Genomic DNA, 18,278 nt, shown 5'->3' with positions numbered 1-18,278 from the left:
AGAAGAGATCACTACACAGGTGTTCAACGCGGTGTTGTTTGTGAGTGTGTGAAAGGAAGAGAGAGAGAGAGAGAGAGAGAGAGAGAGAGAGAGAGAGAGAGAGAAAGTGTTGAACAGTAGAAGTGGTAAAATATAAACAGGAAGGACATTGTAAATGACAAGCAGCTGTCTGCGAGCAACAGGCTCCTTTCCTTGGTACAGCAAGTTGGAACGCTACTACTGAAAAAGAGGCTCCTCCCTTCTTTCCTTTCGTTCTTGGCAATAAATGCAGTGAATGTTTCAATGAAAACATTTACTAACTTCTAGTATCGGGTCTTTCGTCCCACCCCTCATTTTAATTGGTTAATCATAGATTCTAGCACAGAGCATAATCATAGCTAACGCTTGGTTCAAGAATCATGAAAGAAGGTTGTATACATGGAAGAAGCCTGGAGATACTGACAGGTTTCAGATAGATTATATAATGGTAAGACAGAGATTTAGGAACCAGGTTTTAAATTGTAAGACATTTCCAGGGGCAGATGTGGACTCTGACCACAATCTACTGGTTATGAACTGTAGATTAAAACTGAAGAAACTACAAAAAGGTGGTAATTTAAGGAGATGGGACCTGGATAAACTGAAAGAACCTGAGGTTGTACAGAGTTTCAGGGAGAGCATAAGGGAACAATTGACAAGAATGGGGGCAATAAATACAGTACAAGAAGAATGGGTAGCTTTGAGGGATGAAGTAGTGAAGGCAGCAGAGGATCAAGTAGGTAAAAAAAGACGAGGGCTAGTAGAAATCCTTGGGTAACAGAAGAAATATTGAATTTAATTGATGAAAGGAGAAAATATATAAATGCAGTAAATGAAGAGGGCAAAAAGGTATACAAACGTCTTAAAAATGAGATCGACAGGAAGTGCAAAATGGCTAAGCAGGGAGGCTAGAGGACAAATGTAAGGATGTTGACGCTTATCTCGCTAGGGATAAGATGGATACTGCCTACAGGAAAATTAAAGAGACCTTTGGAGAAAAGAGAACCACTTGTATGAATATCAAGAGCTCAAATGGAAACCCAGTTCTAAGCAAAGAAGGGAAAGCACAAAGGTGGAAGGAGTATATAGAGGGTCTATACAAGGGCTATGTACTTGAGGACAATATTATGGAAATGGAAGAGGATGTAGATGAAGATGGGAGATGTGATACTGCGTGAAGAGTTTGACAGAGCACTGAAAGACCTGAGTCGAAACAAGGCCGCGGGAGAAGACAACATTCCATTAGAACTACTGACAGCCTTGGGAGAGCCAGTCCTGACAAAAATCTACCATCTGATGAGCAAGATGTATGAGACAGGCGAAATACCCTCAGACTTCAAGAAGAATAAAGTAATTCCAATCCCAAAGAAAGCAGGCGTTGACAGATGTGAAAATTACCGAACAATCAGTTTAATAAGTCACGTCTGCAAAATACTAACGCGAATTCTTTACAGACGAATGGAAAAACTAGTAAAAGCCGACCTCGGGGAAGATCAGTTTGGATTCCATACAAATATCGAAACACGTGAGGCAATACTGACCTTACGACTTATCTTAGAAGCTAGATTAAGGAAGGGCAAACCTACGTTTCTAGCATTTGTAGACTTAGATAAAGCTTTTGACAATGTTGACTGGAATACTCTCTTTCAAATTCTGAAGGTTGTAGGCGTAAAATACAGGGAGTGAAAGGCAATTTAGAATATGTACAGAAACCAGATGGCAGTTATAAGAGTCGAGGGGCATGAAAGGGAAGCACTGGTTTGGAAGGGAGTGAGATAGGGTTTTAGTCTCTCGCCGATGTTATTCAATAAGTATATTGAGCATGCAGGAAAGGAAACAAAAGAAAATTCGGAGTAGGTATTAAAATCTATGGAGAAGAAATAAAAACTTTGAGGTTCGCCGATGACATTGTAATGCTGTCAGAGACAGCAAAGGACTTGGAAGAGCAGTTGAACGGAATGGATAATGTCTTGAAAGGAGGATATAAGACGAACATCAACAAAAGCAAAACTAGGATAATGGAATGTAGTCGAATTAAGTCTGGTGATTCTGAGGGAATTAAATTAACGTTTTAGACCTCATAGCAACAAATAGACCGGAACTTTTCGACTCCGTGAATGTAGAAGAGGGTATCAGTGATCATAAGTCAGTGGTTGCATCAATGACTACAAGTGTAATAAGAAATGCCAAGAAAGGAAGGAAAATATATTTGCTTAACAAGAGTGATAGGGCACAAATCGCAGAATATCTGAGTGACCACCATCAAACGTTCATTTCTGAGGAAGAGGATGTGGAACAAAAATGGAAAAAATTCAGAAACATCGTCCAGTACGCCTTAGATAAGTTCGTACCGACTAAGGTCCAAAGCGAGGGGAAAGATCCACCGTGGTATAACAATCATGTACGAAAGGTACTACGGAAACAAAGAAAGCTTCATCATAGGTTTAAGAGTAGTCGAATCATAGCTGATAAGGAAAAGCTGAACGAAGCGAAAAAGAGCGTAAAGAGAGCAATGAGAGAAGCATTCAACGAATTCGAACATAAAACATTGGCAAACAATCTAAACAAGAACCCTAAAAAGTTTTGGTCATATGTAAAATCGGTAAGCGGATCTAAATCCCCTATTCAGTCACTCGTTGACCACGATGGCACCGAAACAGAGGACGACCGAAGAAAGGCAGAAATACTGAATTCAGTGTTCCGAAACTGTTTCACTGCGGAAAATCGTAACACGGTCCCTGACTTCAGCCGTCGCACGGACGCCAAAATGGAAAATATTGAAATAAACGATATAGGAATTGAAAAACAACTGCTATCACTTAGTAGCGGAAAAGCATCCGGACCAGACGAGATACCCTTAAGATTCTACAGTGATTATGCTAAAGAACTTGCCCCCTTTCTATCAGCAATTTATCGTAGATCGCTGGAAGAACGTAAAGTACCTAGCGACTGGAAGAAAGCGCAGGTCGTTCCCATTTTCAAGAAGGGTCATAAATCAGATGCGAATAATTATAGGCCTATTTCGCTTACGTCAATCTGTTGTAGAATAATGGAACATGTTTTGTGTTCTCGTATTATGACGTTCTTAGATAATACAAATCTCCTTCATCATAACCAACATGGATTCCGCAAACAGAGATCATGTGAAACTCAGCTCGCCCTATTTGCCCAAGAAATTCACAGTGCCGTAGACACTGGCGAGCAGATTGATGCCGTATTCCTGGACTTCAGGAAGGCATTTGATACGGTTCCGCACTTACGTTTAATGAAAAAAATACGAGCTTACGGAATATCGGACCAGGTTTGTGATTGGATTCAGGATTTCCTAGAAGAAAGAACACAACATGTCATTCTTAACGGTTCAAAATCTGCAGATGTAGAGGTAATTTCGGGAGTACCGCAAGGAAGCGTGATAGAACCTTTATTGTTTACAATATACATAAATGACTTAGTTGACAACATCGGTAGCTCCGTGAGGCTATTTGCAGATGACACGGTTGTCTACAAGAAAGTAGCAACATCAGAAGACTCGTACGTACTCCAGGAAGACCTGCAGAGGATTAATGCATGGTGCGACAGCTGGCAGCTTTCCCTAAACGTAGATAAATGTAATATAATGCGCATACATAGGGGCAGAAATCCATTCCAGTACGATTATGCCATAGGTGGTAAATCATTGGAAGCGGTAACGACCGTAAAATACTTAGGAGTTACTATCCGGAGCGATCTGAAGTGGAATGATCACATAAAACAAATAGTGGGAAAAGCAGGCGCCAGGTTGAGATTCATAGGAAGAATTCTAAGAAAATGTGACTCATCGACGAAAGAAGTAGCTTACAAAACGCTTGTTCGTTCGATTCTTGAGTATTGCTCATCAGTATGGGACCCTTACCAGGTTGGATTAATAGAAGAGATAGACATGATCCAGCGAAAAGCAGCGCGATTCGTCATGGGGACATTTAGTCAGCGCGAGAGCGTTACGGAGATGCTGAACAAGCTCCAGTGGCGGACACTTCAAGAAAGGCGTTACGCAATACGGAGAGGTTTATTATCGAAATTACGAGAGAGCACATTCCGGGAAGAGATGGGCAACATATTACTACAGCCCACATATATCTCGCGTAATGATCACAACGAAAAGATCCGAGAAATTAGAGCAAATACGGAGACTTACAAGCAGTCGTTCTTCCCACGCACAATTCGTGAATGGAACAGGGAAGGGGGGATCAGATAGTGGTACAATAAGTACCCTCCGCCACACACCGTAAGGTGGCTCGCGGAGTATAGATGTAGATGTAGATGTAGAAATGAGACACTTAAAGTAGTAAAGGAGTTTTGCTATTTGGGGAGCAAAATAACTGATGATGGCCGAAGTAGAGAGGATATAAAATGTAGACTGTCAATGGCAAGGAAAGCATTTCTGAAGAAGAGAAATTTGTTAACATCGAGTATAGATTTAAGTGTCAGGAAGTCGTTTCTGAAAGTATATGTATGGAGTGTAGCCATGTATGATAGTGAAACATGGACGATAAATAGTTTGGACAAGAAAAAACTATCTGTGCACCGTTCAATCTTTCGACCAACTTTGTTGTATGGGAGCGAAAGCTGGGTGGATTCAGGTTACCTTATCAACAAGGTTGAGGTTACGGATATGAAAGTAGCTAGGATGATTGCAGGTACTAGTAGATGGGAACAATGGCAGGAGGGTGTCCACAATAAGGAAATCAAAGAAAAACTGGGAATGAACTCTATAGATGTAGCAGTCAGGGCGAACAGGCTTAGATGGTGGGGTCATGTTACACGCATGGGAGAAGCAAGGTTACCCAAGAGACTCATGGATTCAGCAGTAGAGGGTAGGAGGAGTAGGGGCAGACCGAGGAGAAGTTACCTGGATTCAGTTAAGAATGATTTTGAAGTAATAGGTTTAACATCAGAAGAGGCACCAATGTTAGCACTGAATAGGGGATCATGGAGGAACTGTATAAGGGGGGCTATGCTCCAGACTGAACGCTGAAAGGCATAATTAGTCTTAAATGATGATGATGATGATGATGAATAAAAGAATAGAAGCTTTCGAAATGTGGTGCTACAGAAGAATGCTGAAGATTAGATGGGTAGATCACATAACTAGTGAGGAAGTACTGAATAGGGTTAGGGAGAAGAGAAGTTTGTGGCACAACTTGACTAGAAGAAGGGATAGGTTCGTAGGACATGTTCTGAGGCATCCAGGGATCACCAATTTGGTGTTGGAGGGCAGCGTGGAGGTTAAAAATCGAAGAGGGAGACCAAGAGATGAATACACCAAACAGATACAGAAGGATGTAGGTTGCAGTAGGTACTGGGAGATGAAAAAGCTTGCACAGGATAGAGTAGCATGGAGAGCTGCATCAAACCAGTCTCAGGACTGAAGACCACAACAACAACCACAGATTCTAGCAGTAAAAACTTTAAAGGGTACTTTTTAATAAATGGCCTGATTTTGGGCATTTTATAACTGCTTTGGTTAAATTATCGGGCAGATGTCCATTTACAAATGTCCTTCCCACTGGGCATTTGCTCGGCCCACATCACTAGCCAGGAGAGTGGGGAACAAGAGGCAAACGCCGAACTGGCAAATATACATAGTGAAGTATAAGGAGACATGTCAGATGTACATTACTAATTGAAACGGAAGGAAGGGAAAAAAAGAAGGTAGAGAAATTTGAGGAGTGAAGGAAAAAAAATAAAAAAAGGAAAGGTAGGAGACAAGGGTGTGGGATTTGGGGGAGGAGGCGTCCACCCAGTTCCTAAAACTGTTTTCAACAATGAGGAAATCGCTTTTTCAAGACTGGTTTGAATAACTTTTTGGAATATTCGAGGGAATGATTTGGCGACCAGATCGACGGACATGAATCCCTTTAATGTTTATGGGAGATGATCAAGAAGTCAGTTCGTGCAAAAAGTACTGCACCGAGAACAGTTTGAATTATGGATGATGTGGTGTCACCGCCAGACACCACACTTGCTAGGTGGTAGCCTTTAAATCGGCCGCGGTCCGTTAGTATACGTCGGACCCGCGTGTCGCCACTATCAGTGATTGCAGACCGAGCGCCGCCACACGGCAGGTCTAGTCTAGAGAGACTCCCTAGCACTCGCCCAGTTGTTCAACCGACTTTGCTAGCGGTGGTTCACTGTCTACATACGCTCTCATTTGCAGAGACGACAGTTGAGCACGGCCTTCAGCTACGTCATTTTCTACGACCTAGCCAGGCGCCATATTCAGTTGCTATGTCTTCTGAACAGATAATATTGTGAATCATGTACCGTCAAGGGCGACGTTCATCATTAATGGATTAAAGTTAAGTATCAAACTAATTATGAGCGCTTTCTAAATTCTAATTCCTTGTCATGTTCCAGACCTCACGTCAGTATGGTTCTTCCCTCCTCACGCCAACTTGTGTGAGCTAAAACGCGTGCACTTCGGCCTCCATTAGTAAACACGGTGTTGGCTCTTCTGCCAACACAACAGATTACTATAGAGGCTTCGCAGCTCAGTATTTCTGTAGCGTTACTTAAAATCCGTCTTGATTGCAAAAAAAATTTTTTTTTTTTATTATTATTCATATGACCGGTTTCGGTTCATTCAGAACCATCTTAGCCCGCATCTCGTGTTCGTGCGGTAGCGTTCTCGCTTCCCACGCACGGATTCCCGGGTTCGATTCCCGGCGGGGTCAGGGATTTTCTCTGCCTCGTGATGGCTGGGTGTTGTGTGCTGTCCTTAGGTTAGTTAGGTTTAAGTAGTTCTAAGTTCTAGGGGACTGATGACCATAGATGTTAAGTCCCATAGTGCTCAGAGCCATTTTTGAACCAAGAACCATCTTCAGATCTGATATTTCAAGTTGCTGGATTTGGACGGGTTACTCCTGTAACTGAAATATCAGATCTGAAGATGGTTCTGAATGAACCGAAACCGGTCATATGAATAATAAAAAAAAAAATTTATTTGCAATCAAGACGGATTTTAAGTAACATTATAAAATCACTGATTGCTGTTATCCCATAAGACATTATGTCTGTTTTTGCAATGCTCAGTATTTCTGCATGGGATTTCCGACGACGTGTTGAGTCGATCCACATCGAGTCGCTGCACTATGCCAGGAAAAAGGAAGTCTGACAGGATATTGAGGACGGGGGGGGGGGGGGGGAGGTTCGCAGGACTTCGCCCACCTTGCTAGCCTTCCGGTCTAACGCGCTGCTTCCAGAGCGGGAAGGCGTGCCGGTCCGTGGCAAGAATCCGACCGGCGGATTAGTGTCGAGGTCCGGTGTGCCGGCCAGCCTGTGTACGGTTTTTAAGGCAGTTTTCGATCTACCTCGGCGAATGCGGGCTGGTTCCCCTTATTCAGCCTCAGTTACACTATGTCGGCGATTGGTGTGCAAACACTATTTCCACATACGCGTACACCATAATTACTCTACCACGCAAACATTGGGGTTACACTCTTCTGGAATGAGACGTACCCGGGAAAGTCCACTGGGGATCGAACCGCACAATAACCCTGGGTTCGGTGTGGAGTGGCGGTGGGGTGAGTGGACTGCTGTGGCCTGTTGTGGGGTTGTGAACCACTGAGGGCTAAGGTGGGGTCGTCTCTAGGTCCCCGGTTCAATACATACATACATTCCATGGTATTTGTCACCTGCTTGTATACAACGAAATACATAACTTTACCGCAGGAATACACTCACCTGATGAAATCCTGTACTGCTGGCTCTCTCAATTGAGACTTAACCGGCGATGGCATCGCTAGTAAGCCAAGGAGTACGTCCAGAGGTGTCATGTCAGCCATGCCCACGATGTCTAACTCTCTGATCATTTTATACGACGAAGATAGATCGACCTCGGTTAGATTCTGATGATTTACCTGTGAAGAGAATACATCAGTGGGTCTAAATTGAAATGTATTTAAAAAAGATACTTGTATCAAACTACTTACTTTTTCGTGGTCCTGCCAAAACTAACTTAATCTCCACTAAAAAGTTATTATTTCCCTCGTATGGTGGTTGTGTATCACGCTAGCAGTTCAGTAGGCTAATTTTAAATGCGGTGGTAAGTTTCTGCTTTAAAGAATGTCTGGCTATCCATAACTTTGTGGTTCACGCTCTTCTCTTGTCAGCGTTTGCTTCCTAGTATGTAATGAGGAAGCGTGGTTCTGTCTTGAGCAAGTGCAATTTTTCTTGTTTTTCTACCCATACATATTTTGGAGAAATTTCTCCATCTTGATTTCGTTCATTTATTCTTTGTTAATTAACATATAAAGAATTTATGCACTCAGATACATAACGCTTTTTTTGAGAGTATTTGATTTACATTAATAAAAGTACTGACAGAAGTATTAACGGGAAAAATAAATATATACCTTAGTATTACGTAATTGTGTTCATGTGACTGATATATGCAGCGCAGCTTTAATTATTGCCTTCCAGCCTGTCATCTGCACTTAATAGCGGATTATGAAGTTAAGTACTTTGCCAGATTTTAGGCCCAGTATGAAATTATTGATATATTTTTCCTTTCTAATATCTTTATTCCTTTTTCTTTCTTAATAGTACTACTGACTTATATTATGTCGTATTGTAAAATGCTGACTGTGATTACAGTTTGTGAAATGGTAAGTTTGGAAAGGCTCCACTAAATACCTAAATGTGTGTACTTACTTATTGTGGACGTCGCGTTTTCATGCTTCTACAGTGTGATTGAATGCTGCTTCCTAACACATACTGTTTCGCTGTTTGGATGATGTATATTTATTCTTCCATCTTGTTCTGGGTGTTCCGGGCGAGAGTTTTGAATATACAGCACTTTACAGTGAAATCCTGTTCGCAGCTCTACAACAACTGTTACAAGATCAGGACATATAACACACACGCACGTACATGCACACACATACACAAACACACACACACATATTCAGACAAGCAGAAAAACAAGCATACAAACAAAGACAGATATCCCCAAAGACCAATATCATTGCAAAATTCAAACCTCCTATCCAGCACAAGATGGCAGATCAAGTCAAACAATGTCTTGTTAGGAAGCTCCATATACGTAGTTACCCTACAGAAGGAGAAAAAGGCGGAATCTACAAAAAGTAAGTACACGCACTTAAACACTTAGTGCGTTCCCTTCCCCCCTCATCGTTTTACAAAGTCTAGTGGCAGTCAGTTAAATCTCTTACACATTTAACGAAAAATAGTACTGTAACCTAAAAAACGCTACTCAAAGAGCAAATTAGTGAATCTGTGTCGACAATACAACTCTATAAGGACTGTAGTGCTACAAAAAAGGAAATGTAAAAAGGAAAAAAAAACATTGAAAAGAAAAGAGATATCGATAATTTTACAATGGGATTAAAATTTTGCAAATGAAGTAACAAAGCAGTCATAAGCGCTTATTAATTGCAGATGACATACTGGAAGGCAACGATTACAGCTGTGCTGTGAATATCAAATAACCACGTGAACACCATTATAAAATACTATGATATACATTTGTTTTCCCCTTTTACATTTCTATTTTAACTTTTAATACTATAGATACTATAATCTCAAAAACTGGTATGTATCGTAATACATAAATTATTTGTATGTCGTTTAAGAGAGAATAAATGAACCCACTGAAGATGGAGAAAGTTCTTCGAAGCATATGTTGGTACCACAACAAGGAAAACTGTGTTTTCTCAATTTAGAACAATATTTCTTTGAGGATACCTGTTTTGTTAATGTTTACTCCGGGTTGTCATTTGCCTCAAATTGTGAAAGAACGATATGTGCATGTTAAATGTGCAGTTATTTGGAATATTTTGCACAGAAAATTAATTTTTCAGCACGACGATCTATCAACGCAGGCAGTACTAAATGTGTACTAGGAGTGGTTTATGGCCTTGTGACACGGCGTAAGAACAGCACACCCAGCAAAACCCCATTCCTCACAGAAGTCAACAAAATTTCATGTTGTCAGTGGAACAAGCAACACAGAAAATGAGAACAGCTGACTGGAGGCGTATAGTGTGGTCCGAGGACCCACGATTTTAAGACTACAGAATTCGTCAATTGTACCGCCGGACCCATGTCGCGTTTAAACCGTATGTGTGGAGGGTAAGATGTTCTGTATTTTCCGTACCATGTCTTGGAACATGAGCATGGACCAGAATGTTTATTTCAAAATTACCGGTAACCAGGTCTTGACCTTTTCACTGTATGTTCACGACGTGGACACTGAAGTCATCCAGACCGTGTCCAGAACGGTGCGCGTATACCCTCTAGGTCTGACAAAAACTCAGGCGACTTTTACCGGCCCACTAAATCAGCTGCTCTTAGACCCAGAGTAGATGTCTGTTGCTATTTGGAAAAGCTGGTGAAACGTAGCAATCAGTTAACACCCCTCCCCTCCCCCCAATCACTTGGTGACTGTACGAGACCCAATTGTCAGTGCGTAGCTTTATCTTTATACGGCGTACCTGAAGAATATTTTTTACTCATTTTCTAGTACAGCTAAAACCAATTTGATGTATGGAGGCGTGTTACATGCTGTTATCAGTATGTGTCCTGGGGTGATAATTTTTTATGTGGCGTGCTTATAAACGGTAAGGTAATCTCTTGGGGCCTGGTGATGTTGTAGAACGAAACTGCTGGCACAATAAAGAGACTTATTCAGAAAATGTCGACGTGTTTTCAATCGTGGACTTCAATAAAATATGTTATAGGTATTGAGAACCTTCTGTGACATACCGAATAATCTGTCATTTTCAATAGTTGTTACATGAGCGTCTATTTTCTGTTTATTTACTGATCAGCTTGAATAATCACACGTCATATGTAACTCAAAGACAGCTATGGCGTGTTACGAGGTTTGATTAGATTGGAAAACTGTTGTATCCAGCGAAATGTTGATTGAAATTCAGATCTCGGTCACCGTGTGACCATCTTCAGTGCTGCAAGACGTGTAGAACCAGTTACAATAAGATAATGTGCAGGCCTTACTAAATATACGGTTGATAAGTTTTGAATGTGAGTTAAGCATGATTCACATATTAGTAAAATTAAGGCAAGGTATTAGAACCACATACAAGCACAAAATCCCAACTGGACTATTCACGTCGAACGTCAAGTTCCCACAGAGGCCGTTGTTTACAGTTACAACACAGCTGTTCTGAGAGTACGTCATGCCAGTCTACAGTGCCCCCATTAAAAGTGTGATGCATTGATATCATGGATTAACATTACGTTACAATTTTTTATATTATTTTAATACTTTTCAAAATTTAAGTACATAAAACAAATTCGGAGGTTGTAACTACAACAGTGACAAAGGTTTTACAATTATAAATATTGCTAGTCGTGTGAACTAACCAGTGGCAACCATTACGGCTGCACACTTTACAACTGAACATAGTTTAAAAAATACAAAACATCTTATTCAGAGTACCTAAATTGATATATTTTTTATTAAAACCATGTAAGGACAGAACTGTTGCACTGTGCCCACTTTCAGAGCGATCTATTTTCGCCGTCCGCCTTTTTGAAAGTGGGTATAGTGCTCCAGTTTAGTTCTCATATACGAAGACGCACCATCCATACGAGAAGTGAAGACGTATGAACCCCTTGGAGGAATCTGAAATATTTTGACCATGGATGTCGTCTCGTAGGATACTATGTAAACGAGCAGATGGCCACGAGAAACTCCTGGTTAATGGGAATATTTAAAAATCATTGGGATTTGCCCCCTATGGGTGGATCCTAATAGACGCACAGACGCCCTGAACTGAAAGTAACAACCCAGTTACGAATGCACTCTTTAAGGTCGCTTATGCGTACAAAGTTTCTGCTGGTATGATAACTTGTAACACCCATCTTGTCTGATCCAGTTCCTTCAGCTGTGCTTATTATGTAACACAGTTTCAATAAAAACTGTATTAGCTCAGATATCTTCAATAAGGTATTTTGTATTTTCATGCCAGTTATAACCACCTTATTTGCTTTACGTCAGGGGCAAGGGGGGGTGGGAGGCTATGGGGGCTATGCTCCCACCCCCCAATGGAGTACCATATTACACTGTATAAAATGTCTTCAGAAATCAGCGAATATATTACTTCAACAGATCCATAAGGAGAGCTGAAACTACCGAAGAAAAAGTGGGTTGATGAAAGTAGAAGATTTGAAACAGCAACTGAAGATTTAAAGATGTGTGACAAGCAGTTCTTCCCAAATGTATATGTTTTACCTCAAATATTTGGGACTATTCCTATTACCACAAGCACTCCTTAACTAAGCTTCTCTACTTTGAAATGAATAAAGACTTATTTGTGTGACTCAAATGGGAAGGTGAGGCTAAATGGATTGGCTCTTGCAAATATCCATAAAGAAAGAGGTACAGACATTGAAAGTATCATTGACATATTCAGTAGAAAGAAACAGAGACGAATGAACATGACAAATTGAGCAGAAGACGGAAATATCCAGTTAATTTTGTTACAGAAATTTTTTTTGTATCCATGTCAAGTTCAAGTTTTTACATTCATGTCATCTTCTGTATCCAGAAAATTAATGAAAACTTATCTGTCGTAAGTTTACCTCTTTTAAGGTTCATGTAATTTATAAAACCTACCATGTTAGAACAAGTTTCTTTTTTTATCCTGAGCTCCAAAACAGAAACCAAAAACTTGTGCTTTAAGCAACACCAAATTTCACCAATTTGCCGCCGGAGGACTCTTCTTTTGTCAAGCGATATTCCATTCCCCTATACCCCCCCCCCCCCCCTTAGCCACCCCCTTTGACCGACTTCTAGTATCGCCTCTGCTTTACGTATAAACCAATGAAATATGCGAATTGTAAAATAAAGTTAATCCTTGTTGTCAACGCATCGCACATTTAATAGGGGCGCTGTATATTACATGACGTACACCGAAACCTGCTATGTTGTAAATGTAAAGAGCGGCCTCAGTGGGAACTCAGCCTCTACCACAAATAGTCTAGTTGGGACCATTCTGATATATGTGGTTTTAATGTTTTAACTTACATTTACTAGTGCGTATTTTATGACTGACACGTATGTAAAGATGTAGATTCAAGAAGGCATGCTTATTACCTTGTTGTAACTGGTTCGATATTGAATTACAGACATTGGCTGCAAGCGGGCATTAAAGGAAATCAATAGAGAAAGTTGAAAATTTATGCCGGATAGGTATCAGAACCTGGATCTCCTTTTTATTAGGCAGATGCTCTGACTACTAAGCCATCCGGCCACGTTGGTCAGTTCACCTGCGCGGACCACCCTAACACGCCTCCCGTCACACCCAGATTCTCAGCTTAGCCATTCACTACTAATTGTCGTGCCCTTGCCGATTATCCTCATTAGTCGCGGCATTTCGCCCATTACCGTAAGAGTACCAGCCTGTTGTGCATCTACAGTTACCGCCTCGCCTTACTTATGCATCTATGTCTTTCAGCACTGAAGATGGACACACAGTGAATCAATTCTGGATATGCGGTAAACATTATTTGCCAGTGAACAGTGTGCACTTTACTGCTTGATATCTATGAGTTTACACCAAACTATGTGTACAAATCTACACTACTGGCCATTAAAATTGCTACACCACGAAGATGACGTGCTACAGACGCGAAATTTAACCGACAGGAAGAAGATACTGTGATCATTAGCTTTTCAGAGCATTCACACAAGGTTGGCGCCGGGGGCGACACCTAAAACCTGCTGACATGAGGAAAGTTTCCAACTGATTTCTCATAAACAAACAGCAGTCGACCGCCGTTGCCTGGTGAAACGTTGTTGTGATGCCTCGTGTAAGGAGGAGAAATGAGTACCATCACGTTTCCGACTTTGATAAAGGTCGGATTGTAGCCTGTCGCGATTGCGGTTTATCGTATCGCGACATTGCTGATCGCATTGGTCGAGATCCAATGACTGCTAGCATAATATGGAATCGGTGGGTTCAGGAGGGTAATACGGAACGCCGTGCCGGATCCCAACGGCCTCGTATCACTAGCAGTCGAGATGACAGGCATCTTATGCCCATGGCTGCAACGAATCGTGCAGCCACGTCTCGATCGCTGAGTCAACAGATGGGGACGTTTGCAAGACAACAGCCATCTGCACGAACAGCTCGACGACGTTTGCAGCAGCATCGACTATCAGCTCGGAGACCATGGCTGCGGTTACACTTGACACTGCAGCACAGACAAGTGCGCCTGCGATGGTGTACTCAACCATGAACCTGGTTACACGAATAGCAAAAAATCATTTTTTCGGATGAATCCAGGTTTTGTTTACAGCATCATGATGGTTGCATCCGTGTATGAAGACATCGCGGCGAACGCACATTGGAAGCGTGTATTCGTCATCGCCATACTGGCGTATCACCCGGCGTGTTGGTATGGGGTGCCATTGGTTACACGTGTCGGTCACCTCTTCTTCGCACTGACGGCACCTTGAACAGTGGACGTTACATGTCAGATATGTTACGACCCATGGCTCCACCCTTCATTCAATCCCTGCGAAACCCTACATTTCAGCAGGATAATGCACGAGCACATGTTGCAGGTCCTGTACGGGCCTTTCTGGATACAGAAAATGTTCGACTGCTGCCCTGGCCAGCACATTCTCCCGATCTCTCACTAATAGAAAACGTCTGGTCAATGGTGGCCGAGCAACTGGCTCGTCACAATACGCCAGTCACTACTCTTGATGAACTGTGGTATCGTGTTGAAGCTGCATGGGCAGCTGTACCTGTACACGCCATCCAAGCTCTGTTTGACTCAATGCCCAGGCGTATCGAGGCCGTTATCAAGGCCAGAGGTGGTTGTTCTGGGTACTAATTTCTCAGGATCTATGCAACCTAATTGCGTGAAAATACAATCACATGTCAGTTCTAGTATAATATATTTGTCCAATGAATACCCATTTATCTTTTGCATTTCTTCTTGGTGTAGCAATTTTAATGGCCAGTAGTGTATTTACGACCCAAAGGGGAGACCCTTGAAGGGTGGAGGGTCTGAGAACGCTATTACAATTCCTTGAAGGGCTCCTGTGCAAGGTGTCTCTAGATGTGGTCGTGATTCACAAAACAAGAAACAATTAAACGGAGCGAAGTTTAGCTGCGTATTCCGGCCAGAGCTTACATTCCAGATGAAATCCCGTTTGACCACCCAAAGAGATTTTTTTCTAAATCACTTACCATAGATGCCGGGATGGTTCCTTTGGAAAGGACATAGACGATATCATCTCAAATTTTTCCCCATCATAACTTCTGCTCCGCCTCTAATGACCTCATCGTAGAAGGTCCGTTAAATTCTGATCTTCCTTCCGTTTTTAAGAATCAATTGGGCCTGTGCAGTGCTTCAACTCCACGGACGTAGAAAGTGAAACAAGTAATAACCGAGTTGAAAACGGTTAGACTTGATTTTTTTCCGACATGAATGAATAGTTCACGAAGTTGTGTTTTACCTAGGTTCTGCTATTAACCAGCATTACTACCTTCAAATATTAAAATGTTTGAGTGAGGAATTGCTGAAAAACAAATGCTATGTAGCTATCACATGGTTGGGTCCCTCATCACGATAACGTTCCACAGTTGTTATGGCTTCTAACACCTTCAGTACGTTACTAATTGTATTTTATTGACTCATCATTACCCTTCCCACCAACCAAACTGTGTCCATGAATGTTTCGAGTTGTATGACTGTAATCACTATCGGTCATACGACATTGTTTTGCCTATAGTTGATTTAATTGTCTTCGTTAAGATCTTGCTTGTGAAAAAGTCTGAATAGAACTTATTTCACCTTCGTGTGATTAGCGATTTCGCTAAATAAACCATCATCGGACAGTAAATAAGGCAGTGGTAATGTAGGCATCAAGGTAGTGGCGAATGGTGTCAGGCACAGTCTGATGAGAGGTTTATCTCCATTCATCATTAATTGAAACCATTTGATATTCCCTTGATGCGCACATCCTGCTGCCTAAAATGTTGCCTGACGATGAGATCTGCTAAGCGGAAAAGCTAAAACCAGTAACGCGATATACGCATTACTGAAAGTATTATCACATCAAGGCGTAGTAATCGCTGTAGTTCCACAGACTTTTTGTGGTTGACAATCCTGCTCCTAGCAGCTGCTGTTGGTCCATTATTGGTGACATGTCTAATATTTTTGTCACTTATGTGTGATCTTCTATTATTGTCCAAGGCAGCAGAGATGCTTGTTCTGTTTCATCGATCCTTAGTTTTCTAGAAGCTCTGTGACGACGAGACAGTTTCATCTCATTCCGGATGTAACTACTTTGGATTCGTGGGATTTTAACTTTTCATAACTGGGATTCACAGTCTCGTGAAATATCTTGAAAACATGATGTCTTTTGTGTGATTTTGTTTACTTGACCTGGTTGAAACATGAAAACTTTTCATTCGATATTATTTCCATTTCAGAGCATGACCACCAACTGCTTGTCTTAGCAAAGGCAACACATGTGAAATACCTGCGAACAAATTCCCGGACAAATTCCCAGAGCTTTGTTAGTGAATATTCTCTTCTCTCCACAGACTCATGATGAGGTTGTTGTTGTTGTTGTTGTGGTCTTCAGTCCTGAGACTGGTTTGATGCAGCTCTCCATGCTACTCTATCCTGTGGAAGCTTCTTCATCTCCCAGTACCTACTGCACCCTACATCCTTCTGAATTTGCTTAGTGTATTCATCTCTTGGTCTCCCTCTACGATTTTTACGAACCCTAACCACGTGCCAGGTGCAAATACGGTTATCGACAGCGCGGTATCTTACGTGCTGGGACTAAGAAGCTGTTCTTCAGAAAATGAACAGTGGTTGTTGAGAATATGGTTGTTCTAAATTGTCGTTTACAGTGTTATTGTTATCTTCAAACAACGAGTATTTGCAGAGCGAACTGAAGATTTGTTAATGTTATAAACAACTCCATGTAAGCAAATAATGTTGTAATCATCTTGATGTTGAAGTTCTTTTGTCTGTGTTTGCTTTAACAATGACGTATGTTTTTGAGTGGGGTCCGCCTTTAGCAAAACACAATTTTGTTTTTTTGTCCCAGACATGTTTCACTACAGTTACAGCACCACCAGCGGGTTTTTTATTATTACAGCTGTTAAACATAAGGAATGTTCTTTACTGTTTAAATACATATAAATATTATTTTCCAAATTGTAATTACAGGTTTTGTGAAGAGATCATAAAACTGAATATTCATACCTTCTTACCAAATGGTGTGGTTTTCCTGTTGTATTATGTTTTTACAGTGTCTGTTTTTCTTTACACTGTAAGTAGGCTGTTTAGGTTTTTATATTGGCAACGCCACGTAGCGCTCTGTATGAAAATCACTGGCTGTGCTGTGTGCAGTCTCTGTCGCTGGTTTGCATTGTTGTCTGCCATTGTAGTGTTTGGCAGCTGGATGTTAATAGCGCGTAGCGTTGCGCAGTTGGAGGTGAGCCGCCAGCAGTGGTGGATGTGGGGAGAGAAATGGCGGAGTTTTGAAATTTGTAAGACTGGATGTCATGAACTGCTATATATATTATGACTTTTGAACACTAGTAAGGTAAATACATTGTTTGTTCTCTATCAAAATCTTTCATTTGCTAACTATGCCTATCAGTAGTTAGTGCCTTCAGTAGTTTGAATCTTTTATTTAGCTGGCAGTAGTGGCGCTCGCTGTATTGCAGTAGTTCGAGTAACGAAGATTTTTGGTGAGGTAAGTGATTTGTGAAAGGTAAAGGTTAATGTTAATCAGGGCCATTCTTTTGTAGGGATTTTTGAAAGTCAGATTGCGTTGCGCTAAAAATATTGTGTGTCAGTTTAAACACAGTCATGTATAATTTTTCTAAGGGGACGTTTCAACAGTTTGTCACCTGCAACTATATACAACTTAATGCAGGCAAAAAATTAACGCAAAATTAAACTTTTTACTGTTATGGCTATGCCTTAGATTAATAATTTATTTGAAAGGTTGTGTGTGTGTGTGTGTGTGTGTGTGTGTGTTTGTGTATATCTATTTATATTATGTTTCACTTACGGTTTCGCTTTTCGTCATCTTCTTCATTGTTCAGTTCTTTGTATTGAGTTGTCACTTTCACTGTTTACCAGCTGTAATAACAAGATGGAGGACAGTGGAACAGTAGAAGGTGTGAAATCGAGATGGCAGACAGTGGAACAGTTGAAGACGTCATTGGCGGTTGTTTAGAATTTCTCACAGG

The 18,278-nt window shown here is 41.2% G+C and overlaps 1 protein-coding gene across 1 annotated transcript in view; it reads right to left on the bottom strand.

The window, feature by feature from the left end:
* LOC126161276 (UDP-glucosyltransferase 2-like) overlaps window positions 1-18,278 on the bottom strand; it is an 80,175-nt gene that overhangs the window by 33,784 nt on the left and 28,113 nt on the right. Inside the window, exon 2 of the mRNA XM_049917016.1 lies at window positions 7,741-7,916. Within this exon, the coding sequence (XP_049772973.1) occupies window positions 7,741-7,916 (176 nt within the window). The remainder of the gene's footprint in view (window positions 1-7,740; window positions 7,917-18,278) is intronic.

This window comes from Schistocerca cancellata, chromosome 2 (genome assembly GCF_023864275.1).
Source record: "Schistocerca cancellata isolate TAMUIC-IGC-003103 chromosome 2, iqSchCanc2.1, whole genome shotgun sequence".
Classification (NCBI taxonomy): Eukaryota; Metazoa; Arthropoda; class Insecta; order Orthoptera; family Acrididae; genus Schistocerca; species Schistocerca cancellata.
Note: the sequence above shows the minus strand (reverse complement) of the source record. Positions and strands in the feature narration are given on the sequence as shown.